Genomic DNA, 20,714 nt, shown 5'->3' on the forward strand with positions numbered 1-20,714 from the left:
TGGAAAAGGGAGCACGCTGGTAAAACACCAAAGTGGAAAATATTAACAATAACTTTCTTAAGAACATGGTCAAATAGAGGAGGAGTTTATTTAAAGCATAAAGCTCAACTCTAGTTAAAATATATATATATATATATATATACACACACACATACCTATTACTAGCGCTGTTACTAACATAACGAGGCTGAGGTTTGTTGAAGACTGTAATGGAAGCAGCAGAGCCAGAAAGCGACTTAAAAATAGCATTGTCTAACACTGCCAGGGATAATGACGGTGAATGGTAGGCCTCATTGTTGAACCAAAAGGTCAATTTAATGGCACCTCCAGCAATCTCAATGGAAAGTCCAATAATACATGAATGAGTGCATTGTCGATTTTTTGACAAGTATTCCTGTAGGTCACCTGGATTGAGGAAACAAAAGAATGGTCATAACTCAGCATACCATACAAATGACTTACTATGCAATGTAAAGTAACTCCCACAAATTTTACTTGCCAGATCTACTTTCCTTTTCCAATGTCTTACAGTTTCCCTTTCACATCTTGAATATTAATCTCGAAAACAGTCACTAATCTACATAAACCTCACACCTTTATTTCATTGAGAGTACACAGTCCATCAGCTATTAATGCCCTCAAATTCCTTTATCCTCATCAAAAAGTTCAGAATTAAATTTTTTTAAAGATTCATTTATTTATTTGAAAGTCAGAGTCACACAGAGAGAAGAGAGGCAGAGAGAAAGAGGTCAGTCTTCAATCTACTGGTTCACTCCCCAATTGGCCACAATGGCCGGAGCTGTGCTGATCCAAAGCCAGGAACCTGGTGCTTCTTTCAGGTCTCACACATTGATGCAGGGGCCCAAGGACTTGGGCCACCTTCTACTGCTTTCCCAGGCCATAGCAGAGAGCTGGATCAGAAATGGAGCAGCCAGGGCACAAACTGGTGCCCATATGAGATACCAGAATTGCAGGCAGAGGCTTTATCCGCTACGCCACAGCACTGGCCCCAGAATTAAAATTGTTAAAAAAAAACTTCCACTTCCAACTTTGACAGATTAGCATACAGAAAACTAAATCCTTGCTAAGAAAAACTGTAAAGCCTAAATAACCCCCACAAAATAAATCTGTTGGAAGGAGTTATAAAATTACCAAAGCAACAAGAGTTTTCAGAAGTTTCACAAGGGGCCAGCATTGTGGCACAACGGGTTAAGCTACTACTTGTGACATTGGCATCCTATACTGGAGCACCAGTTTGAGTGATAGCTGCCCTACTTTCAACCCAGCTCCTTGCTAATGTCCAAGAATGCAGCAGAAAATGGCCCAAGTACTTGGGTCCCTGCTACCCCTGTGAGAGAACCAGTTGGATTCCCAGACTTCTGGTTTTCAAGGACCCAGCCCAGCACTTGTGGGCATTTGAGGAATAAACAAGTAGATCTCTCTCTCCATGATGCTATGCCTTCAAATCAATCAATCAATAAGAAAATCTTTTTTAAAAGTTTCATGAAACCAAGGAGATAAAGAATAAAATTTCCAAGTCTATCCAAGCAGCCACAACATAGAAATGCAACATTCAGAGTGAGCATCGCAGAGAAGACAGCATCATAGAAAATTCTCTGTTAGGGATGGCAATGACGACCTGAGGCCTGATATTTATGGTCCATGAGCTAAGAATTATTTTTAATTTGTAAATAAGAGGAGAAAGCACAAGAGGCAATGAAGATGATGATAACAAAAACAACAATGATAGAATATATGTAGCTTTTTAAAACAAAATATTTTATTTGAAAGACAAAGTAATAAAGAGGGGAGAGACAGAGTGAGAAATATATCTTCCATCCACTTTTTCACTCCCCAGATGGCTGCAATGGCTGGGGTTGGCCAGGCCAAAAGAGAGCAACTCTATCCAGGTCTCCCAGATGGGCGGCAGGGGTCCAAGTATTTGAGCCATCTTCTGCTGTGTTCCCAGACACAGTGGCAGGGAGCTGAATCAGAAGTGGAACAGCAAAAGAACCTAAAAAGTTATTTTCAGAAGACATACAAATGACCAAAAGGTCCCTACTTTCAATTCTGAATATATAAGCTGGGATGTATTCTTAACTTTCTGAGAAACTGCTATATTGTTTTCCATGGCCATTGTACCATTTTATATTTCCACCCAGAAGCAGCATACATGGGTTTTGATTTATCCACATCCTTTTCAACAGTTCTTTCTTTAAAAAATGTTTCAATAGCAGCAATTCAAATGGATGTGAAGGAGTATCTCATTATGGTTTTGACTTGAATTTTTCCCTATGATTAGTGATTTTCAGTATCTATTTACAGTGCTTGTTGGCCACTTGTATATCTTCTTCAGAGTACTATCTATTCAAGTTCCTTGCCCATTTTAGAAATGGGTTTTTTCTTTTTGTTGTTGATGAGTTTTAGGCATCTTAATATATTCTAGGTAATAATTATTGATCAGACACATCATTTACAAGCATTTGTGGAGAAAGATTACTTTGGGGATTGTCCTTTTATGCACAAAAGTCTTAAATTTTCATATAGTTCAATTTAACTATTTTTTCCTTCTTTAAAAATTTATTTATTCATATATATTTGAAAGGAAGAGAGGGACAGAGAGAGGAAGAGTGAGAAGAGAGGGACAGGAAGAGACGGAGAAAACCATCTTCCATCCTTTGGTTCACTGACCAGCTGGTGTTACGTCAGCATAAAGCAAGAAGTCTGGAACTTGATCTGGGTCTCCCAAAGGGTGGCAGGGACCCCAAGAACTTGGGCTATCACCTGATGCCACCTACAGTGCACATTAGCAGGAAGCTAGATTCAGAAGTAGATATAGGACTTGAAACCAGACACTATGATATGGGATATAAGCATCCCAAGCATTTTAACTGCTGTACCAAATGCTTGCACTTAAAATTTTATTTATTTGAGAGACAGAGAGAGATAAGAAAAAAAATACCAGACTGGGCTGCCATATGCTAGCTCATACTTCAAATGCCCACAATGTACAAGGCCGGCCCAGGCTAAAGCTGGGAATTCAATCTAGGTCTCCCATGTGGGTGGCCAGAACTGAAGCACTACAGCCATTACCTGTTGCTTCCCAGGATGCACATTAGAAGGAAGTTGGAATCAATAGCAAAGCTGTGGTTGGGGGCGGTGCTGTGGTACAGTGGATTAAACCACTGCTGCAGTGCTGGCATCCCACGTGGGAACCAGTTCAAGTCTTGGCTGCTCCACTTCCAATCCAGCTCTCTGCTAATGTGCCTGGGAAAGCAGAAGATGGTCCAAATCCTTGGGCACATGCACCCATGTGGGAGACCCAGATGAAGCTCCTGACTCCTGGCTTCAGCCTGGCCCAGCCCCGGCTGTTGTAGCCATTAGAGGAGTCAACCAATGGATGGAAGACTTTTCTCTCTGTCTCTCTGTCTGTCTCTCTACCTTTCAAATAAATAAAAATCTTTTTAAAATTTTTGAAAAAAGACTATCCTGGCTCCATTAGATGGTCTTCCCATCAATAAAAGTTAAAAAAAAATTATTTGTATATGAGAGAGTTTACTTCTGGGTTCTCTACCTTTTCTTTAAAAAAAAAAAAACTTTTATTTAATGAATATAAATTTCCAAAGTATAGCTTATGGACTACATTGGCCTCCCTCCACCCCGATGACTTCCATCCCACTCGCAACCCTCCCTTTTCCCGCTCTCTCTCCCCTTCCATTCACATCAAGATTCATTTTCAATTTTCTATATATACAGAAGATCAGTTTAGTATACATTAAGTAAAGATTTCAACAGTTTGCACCCCCATAGAAACACAAAGTGAAATATACTGTTTGAGTACTCGTTATAGCATTAAATCTCAATGTACAGCACATTAAGGACAGAGATCCTACATGAGGAGTAAGTGCACAGTGACTCCTGTTGTTGACTTTACAAATTGACACTCCTGTTTATGGCATCAGTAATCTCCCTATGCACCAGTCATGAGTTTCCAAGGCTATGGAAGCCCTCTGAGTTCTCCGACTCTTATCTTGTTTAGACAAGGTCATAGTCAAAGTGGAGGTTCTCTCCTCCCTTCAGAGAAAGGTACCTCCTTCTTTGAAGACCTTTTCTTTCCACTGGGATCTCACTCACAGAGATCTTTCATTTAGATTTTTTTTTTCCACAGTGTCTTGGCTTTCCATGCCTGAAATACTCTCATGGGCTTTTCAGCCGGATCTGAATGCCTTTAGGGCTGATTCTGAGGCCAGAGTGCTCTTTAGGACATCTGCCATTCTATGAGTCTGCTGTGTATCTCACTTCCCATGTTGGATCTCTCTCCCCTTTATTTATTCTATCGGTTAGTATTAGCAGGCACTAGACTTGTTTATGTGATCCCTTTTTTACCTTTTCTGCTGATGTATCTGTCTTTATATCAGCTCTGCACTCTTGAGAGAGTTGTAGGTTTGTAGAAAATTTTGTCATAATGAAGTCTGTGACTTACATTTCTTTTTCTACATTATTTTGTCTGTTATGGTTCCTTGAGATTCCATGTGAATTTGGGGACTGGTTTTTCTATTTCTTTTCTTTTTTTTTTTTTTACAGGCAGAGTGGACAGTGAGAGAGAGAGAGAGACAGATAGAAAGGTCTTCCTTTTCCGTTGGTTTACTCCTCAAATGGCCGCTATGGCCGGTGCGCTGTAGCCAGCATGCTGCGCTGATCTGAAGCCAGAAGCCAGGTGCTTCCTCCTGGTCTCCCATGTGGGTGCAGGGCCCAAGCACTTGGGCCATCCTCCACTGCACTCCCGGGCCACAACAGAGAGCTGGCCTGGAAGAGGAGCAACCGGGACAGAATCCAGTGCCCCAATCGGGACTAGAACCCGGGGTACAAGCGCCTCAGGCGGAGGATTAGCCAAGTGAGCTGTGGCGCTGGCCTGATTTTTCTATTTCTACAAAAAAGTATTTTTAGAATTTTGGTAGGGATTGCATTGAAGCTGTAGATTGCTTTGGCTAGTATTGTCTTCTTAACAATATCAATTCACAAGCATAGGATACCTTCATTTATTTGTGTGTATTTTCAGCAACATTTTGAGATTTCACTGGACAAGTCTTTCAGCTGTTTAGTTTTATTCATAAGACCATTTTTCATGCTATTATGAATGAAATTTTCTTAACTTCACTTTCAGAGATCATTGTCACAGTATTTGACTTTTTATCCTGCCAAATTGATCAATTTATTAGCTCCAATAGATTGTGTGTGCTTATGTGTATGAGTGTATACAATTTCACAGAAATACAGTTTATGTATTTCAGGGATCCCTGTGAATAGAGATAATTTTACTTCTTCTTCCTCATTTGAATGCTCTTTATTTCTATTTTTAATCTAAATATTCTGACCAGGATCTCCAGTATGTCAAAAAAAAAAAAAAAGAGGAAGAGGAAGAGGAAGAGGAGGAGGAGGAGGAGGAGGAGGAGGAGGAGGAGGAGGAGGAAGAAGAAGAAGAAGAAGAAGAAGAAGAAGAAGAAGAAGAAGAAGAAGAAGAAGAAGAAGAAGAAGAAAAGGAGGCATCTTTATCTCATTATTACCTTAGTCTTTTTTTTTTTTTTTTTTTTTTTTTTTTTTTTTTTTTGGACAGGCAGAGTGGACAGTGAGAGAGAGAGAGAGAGACAGAGAGAAAGGTCTTCCTTTTGCCATTGGTGCACCCTCCAATGGCCGCCGCGGTCAGCGTGCTGCGGCGGGTGCACCGCACTGATCTGATGGCAGGAGCCAGGTACTTATCCTGGTCTCCCATGGGGTGCAGGGCCCAAGGACTTGGGCATCCTCCACTGCACTCCCGGGCCACAGCAGAGAGCTGGCCTGGAAGAGGGGCAACCGGGACAGAATCTGGCGGCTGGACCGGGACTAGAACCTGGTGTGCCGGTGCTGCAAGGCGGAGGATTAGCCTAGTGAGCCGCGGCGCTGGCCCACCTTAGTCTTTCACCACTAAGTTTGATGTTTGCTTTCCATTCTATCAAAATATATTAAAAATTTCATTTATAATAGCATGAAAGTACTAAAATTTTTATGAATAAAAAAGTTGAAAGACTTGGCCACCAAAATGACAAAATGTTGCTGAAAGGAAATAGACATGACATCTTGTGCCTATCAATCCCACTAGATGCTTTTTAACATTTTTAATGTGATTTTTGTATTCAGTTCTTGTTAACAATTTTCACATAGATATTCACCATGGCATTTTTACCTAAAAATATTATTTTCTTATAGTATCTTTATCTGGTTTTGATATCAGGGCTATGCTGGCCTCACAGGATAAGTTTGGAAGTATTCCCACCTTCTAATTGGAATAGGTTAAGAAAAATTTGTGTTCATTTATGTTAAAATACTAGGAAAATGTACCAATGAAGCCATCTGGTTTTGGGCTGCACTTTATTGGAGGTTTTTGATGACTAATTCAATCTCCTTACAACTTACATAGATCTTTGGAGATAATATTTCTTCATGACTAAGTCTTGCTAGTTTTTATATTTCTAGGTATTTGTTCATTTCATCTAGGTTGTTCTATTTTTTGTTGTGTAATTATTCATAGATATAATTTTAGTATAATTGGTAATAATGCCACTTTTAAAATTTGAGATATAGTTAGCAAGTCTTCTTTTTTCCTTTCCTTTTCAACATATCTAAAGTTTTCTCAAATTTGTTGATTTTTTCTAGGAAAAAACTTTAGAATTTCTTGACTTTTGTTATATTTATTTTGTTTCTCTCTTCTCTAATTGTTAATATTTCCTTCCTCTGCTGGCCTTGAGCTTAGTTTTTTCTTCTAGTTAGAGGCGTGTAGACTTGAGGACTTTCTTTTTTAATGTAATCATTTAAGCTATCCATTTTTCTCTTAGCACTGTTTTTGTACATCCTGTAAGTTTTGATATGTTTTGCTAATTTGCATTTGTCTCAAGATTTAAAAGGGTTTCCTTATGATTTATTCTTTAACTCAGTGGTTAAATGTGTGTTGTTTATGGTTTCAATATATGTGTGCATTATCTGTGTATCTTCTGTGTATCTTGCTGTTACTGATTTTCTACTGTGGTCATCAAAGATACTTTGTATGATTTTTAATATTTTTAAGTGTATTGAGGCTTGTTTTGTGGCATAATATATGTACTATCCTAAAAATATTTCTTTTATACTTGAGAAAAATACTCTGGTATTATTTACTGGAAATTTCTATGTATGTCTGTTAGATTCATTTGATATTTGGTAGTGTTCAGGTCCATTGTTCTTTGTTTATCCTACAGCTTGTTGGAATGTCCATTACTGAAAGTAGGATACTGAAGTCACCTACTGTTAAAGTAGACTTGTTTTTGCCATATGCCTATCAATCTTAGATGTACTTAGGAACTCTGATATTTGGTGCATATATGTTTATAACTCTTAGATTTTACTGGTGATTCACCCCTAGTATCACTCACTATATAATGCCCTTTCTCTCTTATAATAGTTTTTGAGTTGGGGCTGCCATTGCGGCACAGTGGATTAAACCACTCCCATATGAGTGCTGGTTCTAGTTCCAACTGCTCCAGTTCCAAACCAGCTCCCTGCTAATGTGCCTGGGAAAGAAGCAGAAAATGGCCCAAGTGCTTAGGCCCCTGCCACCCACATGGGAGACCCAGATGGATGTCAAGGCTCCTGGATTCAGTCTGGCCCATTCCTGGCCATTGTGGACATTTGGGAAGTAAACCAGAAGATCTCTCTCTATATATAATTCTGACTTTAAAATAAATAAATAAATCTTTAAAAGTATAAAAATACCTTTTGAGTTAAAGTAAGTTCTATTAGTGAAGCCACCTATAATTTCTTTTATTATTTGCATGAAGTCTTTTCACTTTCAACCTATGTGTGTCCTTAGATCTAAAGTAAATCTCTTGTAGATATATAGACTCTTTTTTTTAAAAAAAATCCAGTCTTCCAATCTATGCCTTTTAATTGAAAATTTAATCCATTTATATTTATAATAAATACTGAGAGGGAAGAACTTACTATTTCTATTTTGTTATTTGTTTTCAGTGTGTCCTATCTTTTGTTCCTCATTTCCTCTCTGTCTTCCTTTCTGTTTAGTTAATTTTTTTGTACTGACATGTTGTAATTTTCTTCTCATTTCTATAGATTGGTTTTTAAAGATTTAAATTCATTGATTTGAAAGCCAAGGAGAGAGAGTGAGGGAGAAGGACACATACATACATACATACACACACACACACACACACACAAGGAGGGAGGGTGGGAAGGAGGGAGGGAGGGAGAGAAGGAGAGAGAGAGAGAGAATCTTTTTAACTTTCCAAATGATAGCAATGGCTGGAACTGGTCTAAGCTGAAGCCAGGCACCCAGAAATCCATCCAGGTCTCCCACATGGGTGAAAGAGGCCCAGATACTTGAGCCAAGTGCTTAGGCCCCTGCCACCCACATGGGGACCCAGATGGATGTCAAGGCTCCTGGATTCAATCTGGCCCCTTTGCTGCTTTCCCAGGCACATTAGCAGGGAGCTGGATCAGAAGCAGAGTAGCCAGGATTTGAACTGGCGCTCCCATGTGGGATGCCAGTATTCCAAGAGGTGGCTTAACCCACTGCACCATAACATCAGCCCCCTCTATGTTTTTTTTCCCTTCTATTTAGCATGGGCATCACATTCTGAAGTTGCCATCCAAGTGGCAACTTAACCATCCACAAATGCTCACTCCAAGATTACACTGTTATATACTGTGTAACAATTAACATAAGTTCACAGTCAATTTTTTTCTCTTGTGTTTTGAGTCATGTAAAAGTGGGAAAAGTGGGATTATACACCAAAATTACAACAGTAATAGTTTTTAAAAATTATTTTCCATTTATTTACCTTTGTTTACATTGTAATTTCACATGGCTTAGTTATGCCTAGTGGCCTTTCATTTCATTTTGCAGGACTCCCTTTACCGTTTCTTGTAGGGCAGTTCTAGTGTTAATGAATTCTCAGGTTTTGCTTATCTGAGAATGCTCCTGTTTCTCCTTCTTTTTGAAAAACTGTTCTGCTTGATATAAGATTCTTTCTTCACTCTATTTTTAATTTCAGCACATTAAAACCATGCAAGACTTTTGCTAAGAAATCTGGTAATCTTATTGTGGATCCCTTTGTGTGATGAACTGTTTTTCTCTTGTTGCTTTCAAGATTCTCTCTTTGACTTCCTAAAGTTTGATTATAATGTATCTTTGTGTAGGCTTCTTTGAGCTTATCCTACTTGGAGTTCATTCTTGTTTTAGTGTATCCAAGTTCTTCCTCAAATTTGGGGAGTTTTCAGATATTCTTCTTCTAAAATTGCAATAATATGTATCGTGATATGCTTGGTGAGTTCCCGTAAGTCCTTTAGATTCCACTCATTTTTCTTCATTTTATCTTTTTTCTCCTCAGACTTATTCAGTTTGATGATTCTTTTTTTTTCGTGTACAAGTTGGCTGCTAAACCACTCTAATAAAATTTTCAGTTATTGTATTTTTTAGTGCCAGAATCTGTTTTTAAAATGATTTCTACCTCTTTGTTGATATTTTCATTTTTATATGTTTTTGATTTTCTTTATTTTTTTGTCCATGTTTCCTCTAGTTTTTTGATCATATATAAGACAGTTGTTTTAAAAACTTTGTCTAGTAAATCCAAAGACTACATTTCTTTAGTATTGTTTCCTGAAGATTTATTTTCTTTGAACAGGGCATGTTTCCCTGTTTTTTTTTTTTTTATCATTGTGATCTTTTGTTGAAAATTGGGCATTAGAAAAATAAGCCACCTTCTCAGTTTTTGTAGACTGCATCTATGCAGGGAAACAATGTCACTGCTTAGAACAGAATAAGGCTTAAATTCTTGTCCTAACTTTTCTGGGCATGTGTCTTCCTTGGACCTGATCTGATCCTCTGTCCCCAGTGCACTTCTCGAGAATTTAATATCTTATTTCTCTGTGAGTCTCATATAGGCTTCTTAGGGCCTTAGATACTACACTTCATTTTGTTGCTCATAATCTCATGCCTCCAGGTGCTCATATGTTTGCAGTCTGCCTTAAGCTTTTCACACACCTCAACACCTGGCATTGCTTTCAGTGACCTGCATGCACCCTTATATCTAAATTATACCCTTATTCCTATTTGGGCTCCAAGCCAAATTCCTTTAGGCATCCCCTGAATGCCTGAATGTTATAAAAATAAGTTCCATTGTTTTCTTTCTTCCTCAATGGAAGAATCAGAAATTAGGCAGCTTCTTGTCAACTACACTTGGGTGAACCAAGAATAGGGGAAAAGCAAGGGTGAGCAAAGCTGCCACAAAATTTTCTATTACCTTGAGTGTGTTTTTAATTTTTTTTCTTGATTGGGTATCCACTCACTTACCTCAGGCCCTTGGCTGGCCTCTAGAGCTCCCATAAAGCCAATCTAGCTAGTCTGTTGTCATTTACTTGACATTCATAAGGGCGAAATGAGGGCCTGGGGTTTCCTAGTCCACCATCTTGCTAGAAGAATCACCTGAACGCTTGTTAATTAAGACAATACCTATGTACTCATAGGATAAAGAGGAAGATTTATTCACTAATTGTGCTATTTAAATTTTTTGTATGAGAAATACGATGCAGTAGAAAAGAAACGATATTGTGAATCAGGGGAACTCATCTGCTTTCTCCTGTTTCCCTCTTCTATTCTAAACAACTATGTTACATCTGATTTATATGCGTTCATCTGGTGCTCCTGTATTGGAGGAAGAAGGGAGATACTGACAACTTTTAGGCCACATAGTCTGTGATGCATATATTGTAGTGGTCTAGATAATTTTCAATATTTTCAAGTACATTTTCACCTTGAAATGTCACAATAGAAGCCCAAACAAGCAAGCAAACAAAAATCCTGCCAAAATGCACAGGTGATGTGATTTTCTAAAGTAACACTGTCCACCAGGCAGTAGCTGAAGGAAATACAAACAAAACACTCGTAAGGAAATTACCAATCTTGAAAGAGGACAGACTTGCTTTTTACAGAGATGATATAACATAGTGATGAGGAGTTAAAATTGCAGACTCCAGCCAAGCAGCCATAAAATCTTGTCCCTTCTCAAATACATATTGGATATAGAATTGGGGAAATTTACTTAACATAACCAAACTTTAACATCATCAACCTTACCAAATATGTTTTTAATACCAGTAAATGATTTATAAAAACTGTTGTCAAAAGCATGTGCTCAGTATGTATAATAAATTGTTATTATTACATGCAAAATAAATAATTTCTGAATAGCCTACCTATAAAACCTTCAAGTCCAGCTTGTCTTAGATGTGGCCAATCAAGGAGACTTGTCAAGGAGACTTGTGGGCAGTCTGCCTGGATGTCTGAAATTCCATGCTAAATTTTACAAAACAAAATATTGGGTACTTTTGACCATTCCCTCAAAGCTGCACAAATCACTGGCAGATGACCCTCATTCAAATTAACTAATAATTAATCCTTGCAGCCAGCATCCCTGAAGGATAAGTCTTGCTTCTGATTGGGTTATCTATCTGAGATTGGTTACTATAAAAAAATACCAAGTTGCTTAATATTCCAGTACAGCTCTTCTTTGAAAGTGATACAAGCAATTCATCTACTGGATTCCTTTTCCTTTTCAAAAACCTTACCTTGTACTTCCTGAAGCTTTTGTTTCTTAGCTTTTAGCATATCCTCAAGGACTTTTAAAAAATCCACAGCAAACGGAGAGTTTCCAGTAATTGAATATGGCACAATGGTTTCACCATATTGTTCCAAATCCATTTTCCGGGCAGGTTCTTCATGTCTCACAATGGTCACACCACTCATCAGAAAATAAACACTACCCAGAAGTCCCACTAACTGGAGCAACATCAACTTCCAGTTGCGCCAAGTAAATATTGCTCTCTTTAAGAGCATAGCATGGTACTGCTGCAGAAAACGTTTACACTGACAAGAGAGAAACATAGCATTACAACGGTCACAGAACTTAATGAAATTCATTAACATGTATGTTCTGAATCTTATGATAAAAGTTACAAACATTTTTGAAAATATAGGGGCCGGCGCCATGGCTCACTTGGTTAATCCTCCGCCTGCGGCGCCGGCATCCCATATGGGCACCAGGTTCTAGTGCCGGTTGCTCCTCTTCCAGTCCAGCTCTCTGCTGTGGCCCAGGAAGGCAGTGGAGGATGGCCCAGGTCCTTGGGCCCTGCACCCGCATGGGAGACCAGGAGGAAGCACCTGGCTCCTGATTTCGGATTGGTGTAGCTCCGTCCTTAGCGACCACTTGGGGAGTGAACCCAAGGAAGGAAGATCTTTTTTTCTCCCTCTCTCACTGTCTAACTCTATCTGTCAACTAAAAATTAAAAAAAAAAAGACCCAAAAAATATAACCTTGGACAGAATATAGGTATTGTTCGTAGGCTAAGTAACAAAAAAAAATTGTTTTACGTTCAATGTGTTGTTTGAAAGGAACAAAGTTTGGCTTCTAATCTCATAACAAGAACCTCAAAAAGAACGATTTTATCATTAACATATTCATAATATTGTTGTGCAGCATTATCACATTCATGTTTCTTAGTATTTAATCACTACCTTTCAATCCTACCTCCATTCTATTAAGGAAACATTCACACAAAATGTGCATATGCAACAGATTTTCAATCAAGGCTTTAATCTATGAGTTACAGGATTGTGGAAAGTCAGAAAACAGGAAATGAACTTACTTTTAAACTACAGTGTGTTTCTCTTCAATGTCTATATTTAAAAGGGAGTCCCATCAAAAATTTGAAAAATGTATATATTTTTTTCTCTAACTGAAAACTTTTTGGCAACCTGTAGTTAATTATATAGTTTTTCAGATCAACAATAGAGATCATTTCTTTAAAATATGTTACACTATTTTCAATACCTCATAATTCATAATGGGAAAAAAAATCTCAAATTAGTTGACCAATATGTACTACAGAATACAACTAGCATTAATTCTGCTGATTAGAAATAAGACAAAGTTTAGAAGGAGAATCTTTCTCTCACGTTGTTTTTGTGTCAAGAGAAAGTACCTTCTGGCTTTTTGAAGACTGATTATTAGATATACTTCTAAAATGAAACATCACTAATCCAGGAATCAACAACTTTCCTAGACTAGTCTATCACACCTGCATTCATCTCCATCTTGTTGAGAGGAGAAGTAGGGAAAAGTGTTAGGACAGTGGAAATGTACAGACAGGAGAGAAGAAAATGATATTTTTTAAGTACCTGAGTTAGAAAAGTGCCAAGGGATTCCAATACAATCCCATCAAGGTGGCTTATACCAATGCCATCTCACTAGTCCAAGTGATCAATTTCAGTTCACAATTGATCACACTGATAGGTCTAAGAGTCAAAGGGATCACACAAACAAGACTAGTGTCTGCTAATACTAACTGATAGAATCAAAAAGGGAGAGAATGATCCGACATGGGAAGAGGGATACACAGCAGACTCATAGAATGGCAGATGTCCTAAACAGCACTCTGGCCTCAGGATCAGCCCTTAAGGCATGCAGATCTGGCAGAAAAGCCCATGAGAGTATTTCAGGCATGGAAATCCAAGACACCCTGGGGAAACAAACAAACAAACAAACAAAACACCTAAATGAAAGATCTCTGCTAGTGAGATCCCAGTGGAAAGAACAGGTCATCAAAGAAGGAGGTACCTTTCTCTGAAGAGAGGAGAGAACTTCCACTTTGACTATGACCCTGTCGGAGTAAGATCGAAATTGGTGAACTCAAAAGGCTTCCATAGCCTTGGCAACTCATGACTAGAGCCTAGGGAGATTACTGATGCCATAAACAAGAGTGTCAAATTGTTAAGTCAACAACAGGAGTCACTGTGTACTTACTCCTCATGTGGGATCTGTCCTTAATGTGTTGTCCAATGTGAAGTAATGCTATAACTAGTACTGAAACAGTCTTTTATACTTTGTGTTTCTGTGTGGGTGCAAACTGATGAAATCTTTTCTTAATATATACTAAATCAATCTTCTGTATATAAAGATAATTGAAAATGAATCTTGATGTGAATGGAATGGGAGAGGGAGCGGGAGATGGGAGCGGTGCGAGTGGAAGGGAAGTTATGGGGGGGAAAGCCATTGTAATCCATAAACTGTACTTTGGAAATTTATATTTACTAAATAAAAGTTTAAAAAAAGAAAAGAGAAAATTAGACAGTAACAGCACGTTCAGATGTATAAATTTACATGTCTTTCATGCATGTTAGTGAAATTAGTAATTTTTACCAGGATCCTTTCTGAATTCTCAATGAATTAACAATTTTAAAAACTGAGGTAAGTTTTTGAGGAGTAACAATTTTGAGGTAAATGCAAATTAGCATTAGGTTCTTAGTGAAAATGCTTACCCCCCTATTAAGTTGAATAGTTTCGGTGGATTGGCGCAAGGTGTCACGACGTGTTCTCTCAAAATTTCTGGGCGCATTCATATTCAGGTTTCTGTATCTCTTCTGGATATTTTGGAGATCCTCATTTTCCTCTGCCTGATCACTGACCCTATATACAAACACAAACATGCACACACAACAAACAAGTTTTAACCAAAACAGTGGTTCTCAAATAATCCATTAAAGATTGTCACAAATTGAGGGGAAAATGTTTTAAAAAATGAAGGTTATATAATATTAACATTAATGTTGTGTAAAATAAATGACTTAAAGATATATAGTATAAAGATAATAGTATGTTGAGGAACAACATACTATTTTATTCCTTTTAGTATTTTTGCTGCTGTTGTTGTTGTTGTTGCTCTGTTTGTTCTACATAAGACCACTGGTTGAACTCTGTAATCAATGCACAACCATTCTTAGGCGTTTAAAAATTAACAGAAAAGTGATCTCTGTTAAACATAGGAGTGGGAATAAGAGAGGGAGGAGATATATAGGTTGGCACATGCTCACTCGGACTTACCTCCAATGGTGGAACTAGAAATGTGCCAGGGGATTTCAACTCAATCTTACCAAGGAGGCAGGTACCAATGCCAGTGCACTTGGTAAAGTGATAAGTATAAATACACAACCGATCAAAAAGATAGGGTATGTGTCGATGAGATTTCACAAATAAGACTAGTGTAAGCAACTAATGAAGCATAGAATTAAAAGGGAGAGAATGATCCAGCGGGAGAAACAGGACACACAGCAGACTCATAGAATGGTAGCACTCCTGCCTCAGAATCAACCCTTGGGACATTCGGATCTGGCTAAAAGGTCCATGAGAGTCTCACAGGCATGGAAAGCCATGACACGGTGGCAAAAAACAATCTAAATGAAAGATCCTGGTGAACAAGACCCCAGCAGAAGTAACAGGCCATCAAGGAGGGAGGTGTCTTTCTCTGAAGGGAGGAAGGAACCTCCACTGTGATACGGCCTTGACTAAACAAGTTCAGAGTCGGTGAACTCAAGGGGCTTCCACAGCCTAGACAGCTCATGGCAAGAGTCTCGGGTGATTGCTGACATCATAAATAAGAGTGCCAATTGTTAAATCAACAACGGGAGTCACTGGGTACATGCTCCCCACGTAGGATCTCTGTCCTTAATGTGTTTTACTATGAAACTTAAAAACAACACTACTAGTCGAACAATACCCTATACCTTGTGCGGTTGTGTGAGTGCAGCCTGTTGAAATCCTTGCTTAGTATATGCCAAGTTGATCTTCAGTATATGAAGGTAATTGAAAATGAAACTTGATGAAGGGCAGGATGGGAGAGGGGCAGGCCACGGGAGGGAGGGAGAATGTGGGGGGAAGCCACAATAATACAAAAGCTGCACTTTGTAAATTCACATTTATTAAATAAATAAAAAAAACTATATAACAAACAAACAAAAAAAAGAAAAAAAAGAACTTAATACTTTACCCTTTTAGTATTTTTTTATGTTCTACTTAAAACTATTGGTTGAACTCTGTAATTAATACACAATTACTCTTAGGTGTTTAATTAATGATATAACTAGTACTCAAATAGTATTTTACACTTTGTGTTTCTGTGTGGGTGCAAACTGTTGAAATCTTTACTTAATATATGCTAAATTGATCTTCTGTATATAAAGAGAATTGAAAATGAATCTTGATGTGAATGGAAGGGGAGAAGGAGTGGGAGAGGGGAGCGTTGTGGGTGGGAGGGAAGTTATGGGGGGGGAGCTATTGTAATCCATAAGCTGTACTTTGGAAATTTATGTTCATTAAATAAAATAAAATAAAATAACGAGGATTATATAATATTAACATTAATGTTGGGTAAAATAAATGACTTAAAGATATAAGAGTATTTTTCATTTTTTAACTTTTTTGAGGGGAGCATGGTTAAGTCTCCTATGTTCTAAAAATTACAATACAATAGCAAGGTTTTATATTTTATGATATTTCTAAGCATTTAACAGTTTAATAAATTTATTTTCTCATTTTTCTGGTTCAGACAATCTATATCTCTAGTAGTTTACAAAGCATATGAACACATAGTTGATTTGTCCCCTCAACTCAATGGAGATATGTACATAACTAACTTTTTATAAGGGAGAAAATACTAGAAATCACACTATAATAGGAGATTTGAATAAGTCTACCCATGAGAGTTGTGTAACAGTCAACAAAACAGCCACCAAATGCTGGTTCCAACTCTGTATTAAATTCAAGGTAGTGTTTGTATCATGCTTGGTCACTGAGATACTACAGGAATTGATGCCACTGAAGACAAATATAGGTTTCTTTCTTGATATTTTTTCTAAATTTCTTCATAAGTCTTTTAAATTAAATTTTTACACAATTTTAAGATATATTCAATGGGAAAATGTTTAATATATAATAAATCAAAAGAAAAAACACTCAAACATGATTACTCAGATATGCCTGAATATATATGCATAGAAATGAACATATATGTATTATTCATATACACAATGCAAAATTAGTGCAATACTAAATTGCTACACAATTTACTTTTAAGATAATTTTATATATTCATTTTAATATATGTATACTTAAATTGTCATTTCTAAAATGCTGTGATAACACGATTCCATACATATCACTGTCCTAATAGGACACATTTTCAGATGTAGGATATACACATTTTAAAGCTTCTTATGTATCTTCCAATTTTTTTTAAAGATTTATTTATTTTACTTGAAAGAGTTGCACAGAGAGAGAAGGAGAGGCACAGAGAGAGAGAGAGAGAGGTCTTTCATCTTTGTTCACTCCCCAGTTAGCCACAATGGCCGGCACCAAGCCGATCGAAGCCAGGAGCCAGGAGCTTCTTCTGAGTCTCCCACGCGGGTGCAGGGGCCCAAGGACTTAGGCCATCTTCCACTGCTTTTGCAGGCTGTAGTAGAGCTGGATCGGAAGTGGAGCAGCCAGGACATGAACTGGCACTCATATGGGATGCTAGCACTGCAGACGGTGGCCTTACCCACTATGCCACAGTGCTGGCCCCCAATATTTTTAATAACGAGTATATAACTGACATAGCCTTGAGAATTTATATCATTTGTTGCATACTCATAAAGGCTAAGTATTTTTTAATTTGGTAATGTTTTATTTTTTAAAGATTTATTTTTATTTATTTGAAAGGCAGAGTTACAAAGAGAGAGAGAGAGAGAGAGAAGATCTTCCATCTGCTGGTTCACTTCCCAAATGACCAAAACAGCCTGGGGCTCCACCAGGCTGAAGCCAGGAGCCAGGAGTTTCACCTGGGTCTCCCATATGAGTCAGGGCCCAAGGACTTATGACATCTCCCACTGCTTTCCCAGGTACATTAGCAAGGAGCTGGAATAGAAGTGCAGTATCCAGGACTTGAACCAGTGCTTATACAGGATGCTAGCATCACATGCAACAGCTTAACCTGCTGTATTACAAGGCCAGCCTTGTCTTTATTTTAAATTCCTTCAAATTACTTAAACATTCATAATTATTCATTTTTAAATTACATATCATTATCTTTATGATTTTATACCATTTAATATTTTCTTCTTGAATTCAAAGATCTCATTTTTTTATTACAATCAATCTTTGTGTCATCTGTCTTAGAGTTCTAATATTCTGATGTACAAAATGTGAGGCCAGCACTGTGGTGCAGTGGGTAAAGCCATAACCTGCTGGGCCGGCATTCCATAGGGGTGCCAGTTATAGTACCAGCTGCTCCATTTCCAATACAGCTCTCTGCTATGGCCTGGAAAAGCAGTAGAAGATGGCTCAAGACCTTGGGCCCCTGCACCCACGTGGGAGGTCTGGAAGAAACTCCAGACTCCTGGTTTTGAATTGGCCCAGCTCAGCCATTGTGGCTATCTGGGGAATGAACCAGCAGATGGTTCTCTCTCTCTCTCTCTCTCTCTCTGCCTCTGCCTCTGCCTCTCAAACAAATAAACTCAGCCTTCCAAACAAATAAAACTTTTAAAAAAGTTTAAATTTTTATTTAGTCAAATATTCTCTTTCATGATTTCTGCACAGAAAAAAAACCCGAATATAATAAAACACTATATCCTCAACATAAAAATCAACCATTTTAAATATTTTGTTAGTGTGAGCCAATTAAAACATATTAGCAATAAATGTAGATCTCTTAATAAGATTCTTAGCCCCATTTCCCCTACCTCTTTCATCAAGTCAAGCATAATGTTTGATATATATCTTAAATGTAAACTTCCAATTCTAGAATAGCTTTGGTTTTACAGAAAAGTAGCATAGAATGCAAACTTCCAATATACTGCTTCTTCTGTTTCCCTTATTATTGACATCCGTCATTACTACACTTTTGTCACTACTAAGGAACAAACATTGATAAGTTACTTAAACTCCAGGTCATTCATATTTCCCTAATTTTTCCATTAGTATCTATTTTTTGTTCAAATATCCCATCTAACACTTAGTTACATTTAGTCATAGTGTCTCCTTAGTCTCTGGCATGTGACAGTTTCTTGGCCTTTCCTTGCTTTCATGACCTTCGAGGTTTTGAGCAGAGCAGGTCAAGTATTTGGCAAAATTTCATTTAAATTTGATTTGTCATATTTTTCTCAAGGTTAGAATGGGGTTGTGGGTTATAAGGAAGAACACCACAGAAGCGAAGGACCCTACTCCTCACCTCTTATCAGGGGATATATGTTAATGTGAGCAATCACAGATGATGTTGACTTTGACAACCAGGCCAAGGTAAAATTACATTAGTCTACATTGATATAGAGGATTAGATGAATAAATGGAAGAGAGGTGAATTTTCCCTGCAGAATTCCAAGTAATGTATGTATGCCCTATTCCTAAATTTCTCCAATCTAATTTCTCCAATCATAGTGAAAGCTGTTTTTAGTGGCGTGCTTCTAAGGAGAGGAGCCCAGAAAGTGGGGGAAAAAGCAATTTTACAGTGGAAAATATAGGATATATTTTAATAATTTTATATTTATACTCATGCATCCATAAATGTAAAATTTTGTTTTATGGGTTTAAGCTTTGTATAAATGATACTTAACAGAAAGTCCTAAAAGCACTCCTTTTGAGACCAGCGCTGTGGCATAGCGGGTAAAGCCGCTGCCTGCAATGCCAGCGTCCCGTATCAGCATGGTTTGAGTCTCAGCTGCTCCACTTCTGATACAGCTCTCTGTTAATGGCGTGGGAAAGCAGTAGAAGATGGCCCAAGTCCTTGGGCCCCTGCATCCACATGGGAGACCTGGAAGAAGCTCCTGCGTCCTGGCTTCGGACCAGCACAGTTCCAGCCATTGTGGCCAACTGGGGAGTGAAGCAGCGAAAAGAAGACCTCTCTCTCTCTGCCTCGATGTAATTCTGACTTTCAAGTATACAAATAAAATCTTAAAAAAAAAAAAAACTTCCTCCTCTAAAACATTGTATGTTTTATATTTCTCCATGTTGGTATGAGAGGGAAATTCAGTTCATTCACTTCAACTGATGAACAATATTTAACTATATTTGGTATATTTTATTCACACAGTATTCATTCTCATATTTTACTGTTGCATCTTTGAGTATGTATTTGTATCTGCTTCCTTGGCATATGTGTGACAGTTTCTATATTGTATATATGTAACAGTGAAACTTCTGTGTTGTGAAAGGTATTTTCTTTTAGATTTATTTATTTATTTGAAAGAGTTATACAGAGAGAGGAGAGGCAGAAAGAGAGAGAGGGAGAGAGGTCTTCCATGTGATGATTCACTCCCCAGATGGCTGCAACGGCCAGAGCTGTGACAATCCAAAGCGAGGAAGCAGGAGCTTCCTCCAGGTCTCCCAAGTGGGTGCAGGGGCCCAAGCACTTGGGCCATCTTCTCATCTTCTACTGCTTTTACAGGCAATAGCAGAGAGCTGGATCAGAAATGGAGCAGCCGGGCCAGGGCTTTAACCCACTGCTCCACAGCGCCGGCCCCAAAAGGTATTTTTCAACTAGCTGGATACAGCCACATGTGTGTTCACCAATATGCTGGCACCAATTCATTGTACAATTAGCAGAACTTGAGAGTATTTTCTTCCTTTTGATTACAATCAATGCTGGTTATGCAAAATCAAAGGAAGTTTTATTATTCTAAGTCTTTTATGTTGAAATAGAAATTTTAGGGGCCAGCACCATGGAGTAGAAGGTAAAGCCACTGCCTACAGTGCTGGCAACCCATATGGGCACCAGTTCAAGTCCTTGCTGCTCCACTTCCAATCCAGTTCCCTGTTATGCTAATGACCT

General features: G+C 38.1%; 1 protein-coding gene across 1 annotated transcript in view; it reads right to left on the minus strand.

The window, feature by feature from the left end:
* The window catches only part of LOC100352755 (phospholipid-transporting ATPase ABCA3), a 182,954-nt gene that overhangs the window by 51,741 nt on the left and 110,499 nt on the right, over nucleotides 1-20,714 (minus strand). Inside the window, exons 18-20 of the mRNA XM_089320830.1 lie at nucleotides 14,398-14,545; nucleotides 11,650-11,947; nucleotides 150-405 (exon numbers count right to left, since the gene is read on the minus strand). Coding sequence (XP_089176956.1) covers nucleotides 150-405; nucleotides 11,650-11,947; nucleotides 14,398-14,545 — 702 coding nt within the window. The remainder of the gene's footprint in view (nucleotides 1-149; nucleotides 406-11,649; nucleotides 11,948-14,397; nucleotides 14,546-20,714) is intronic.

Source organism: Oryctolagus cuniculus, chromosome 19, assembly GCF_051225735.1.
Source record: "Oryctolagus cuniculus isolate XC-2025 breed Fujian yellow rabbit chromosome 19, ASM5122573v1, whole genome shotgun sequence".
Taxonomy (NCBI): Eukaryota; Metazoa; Chordata; class Mammalia; order Lagomorpha; family Leporidae; genus Oryctolagus; species Oryctolagus cuniculus.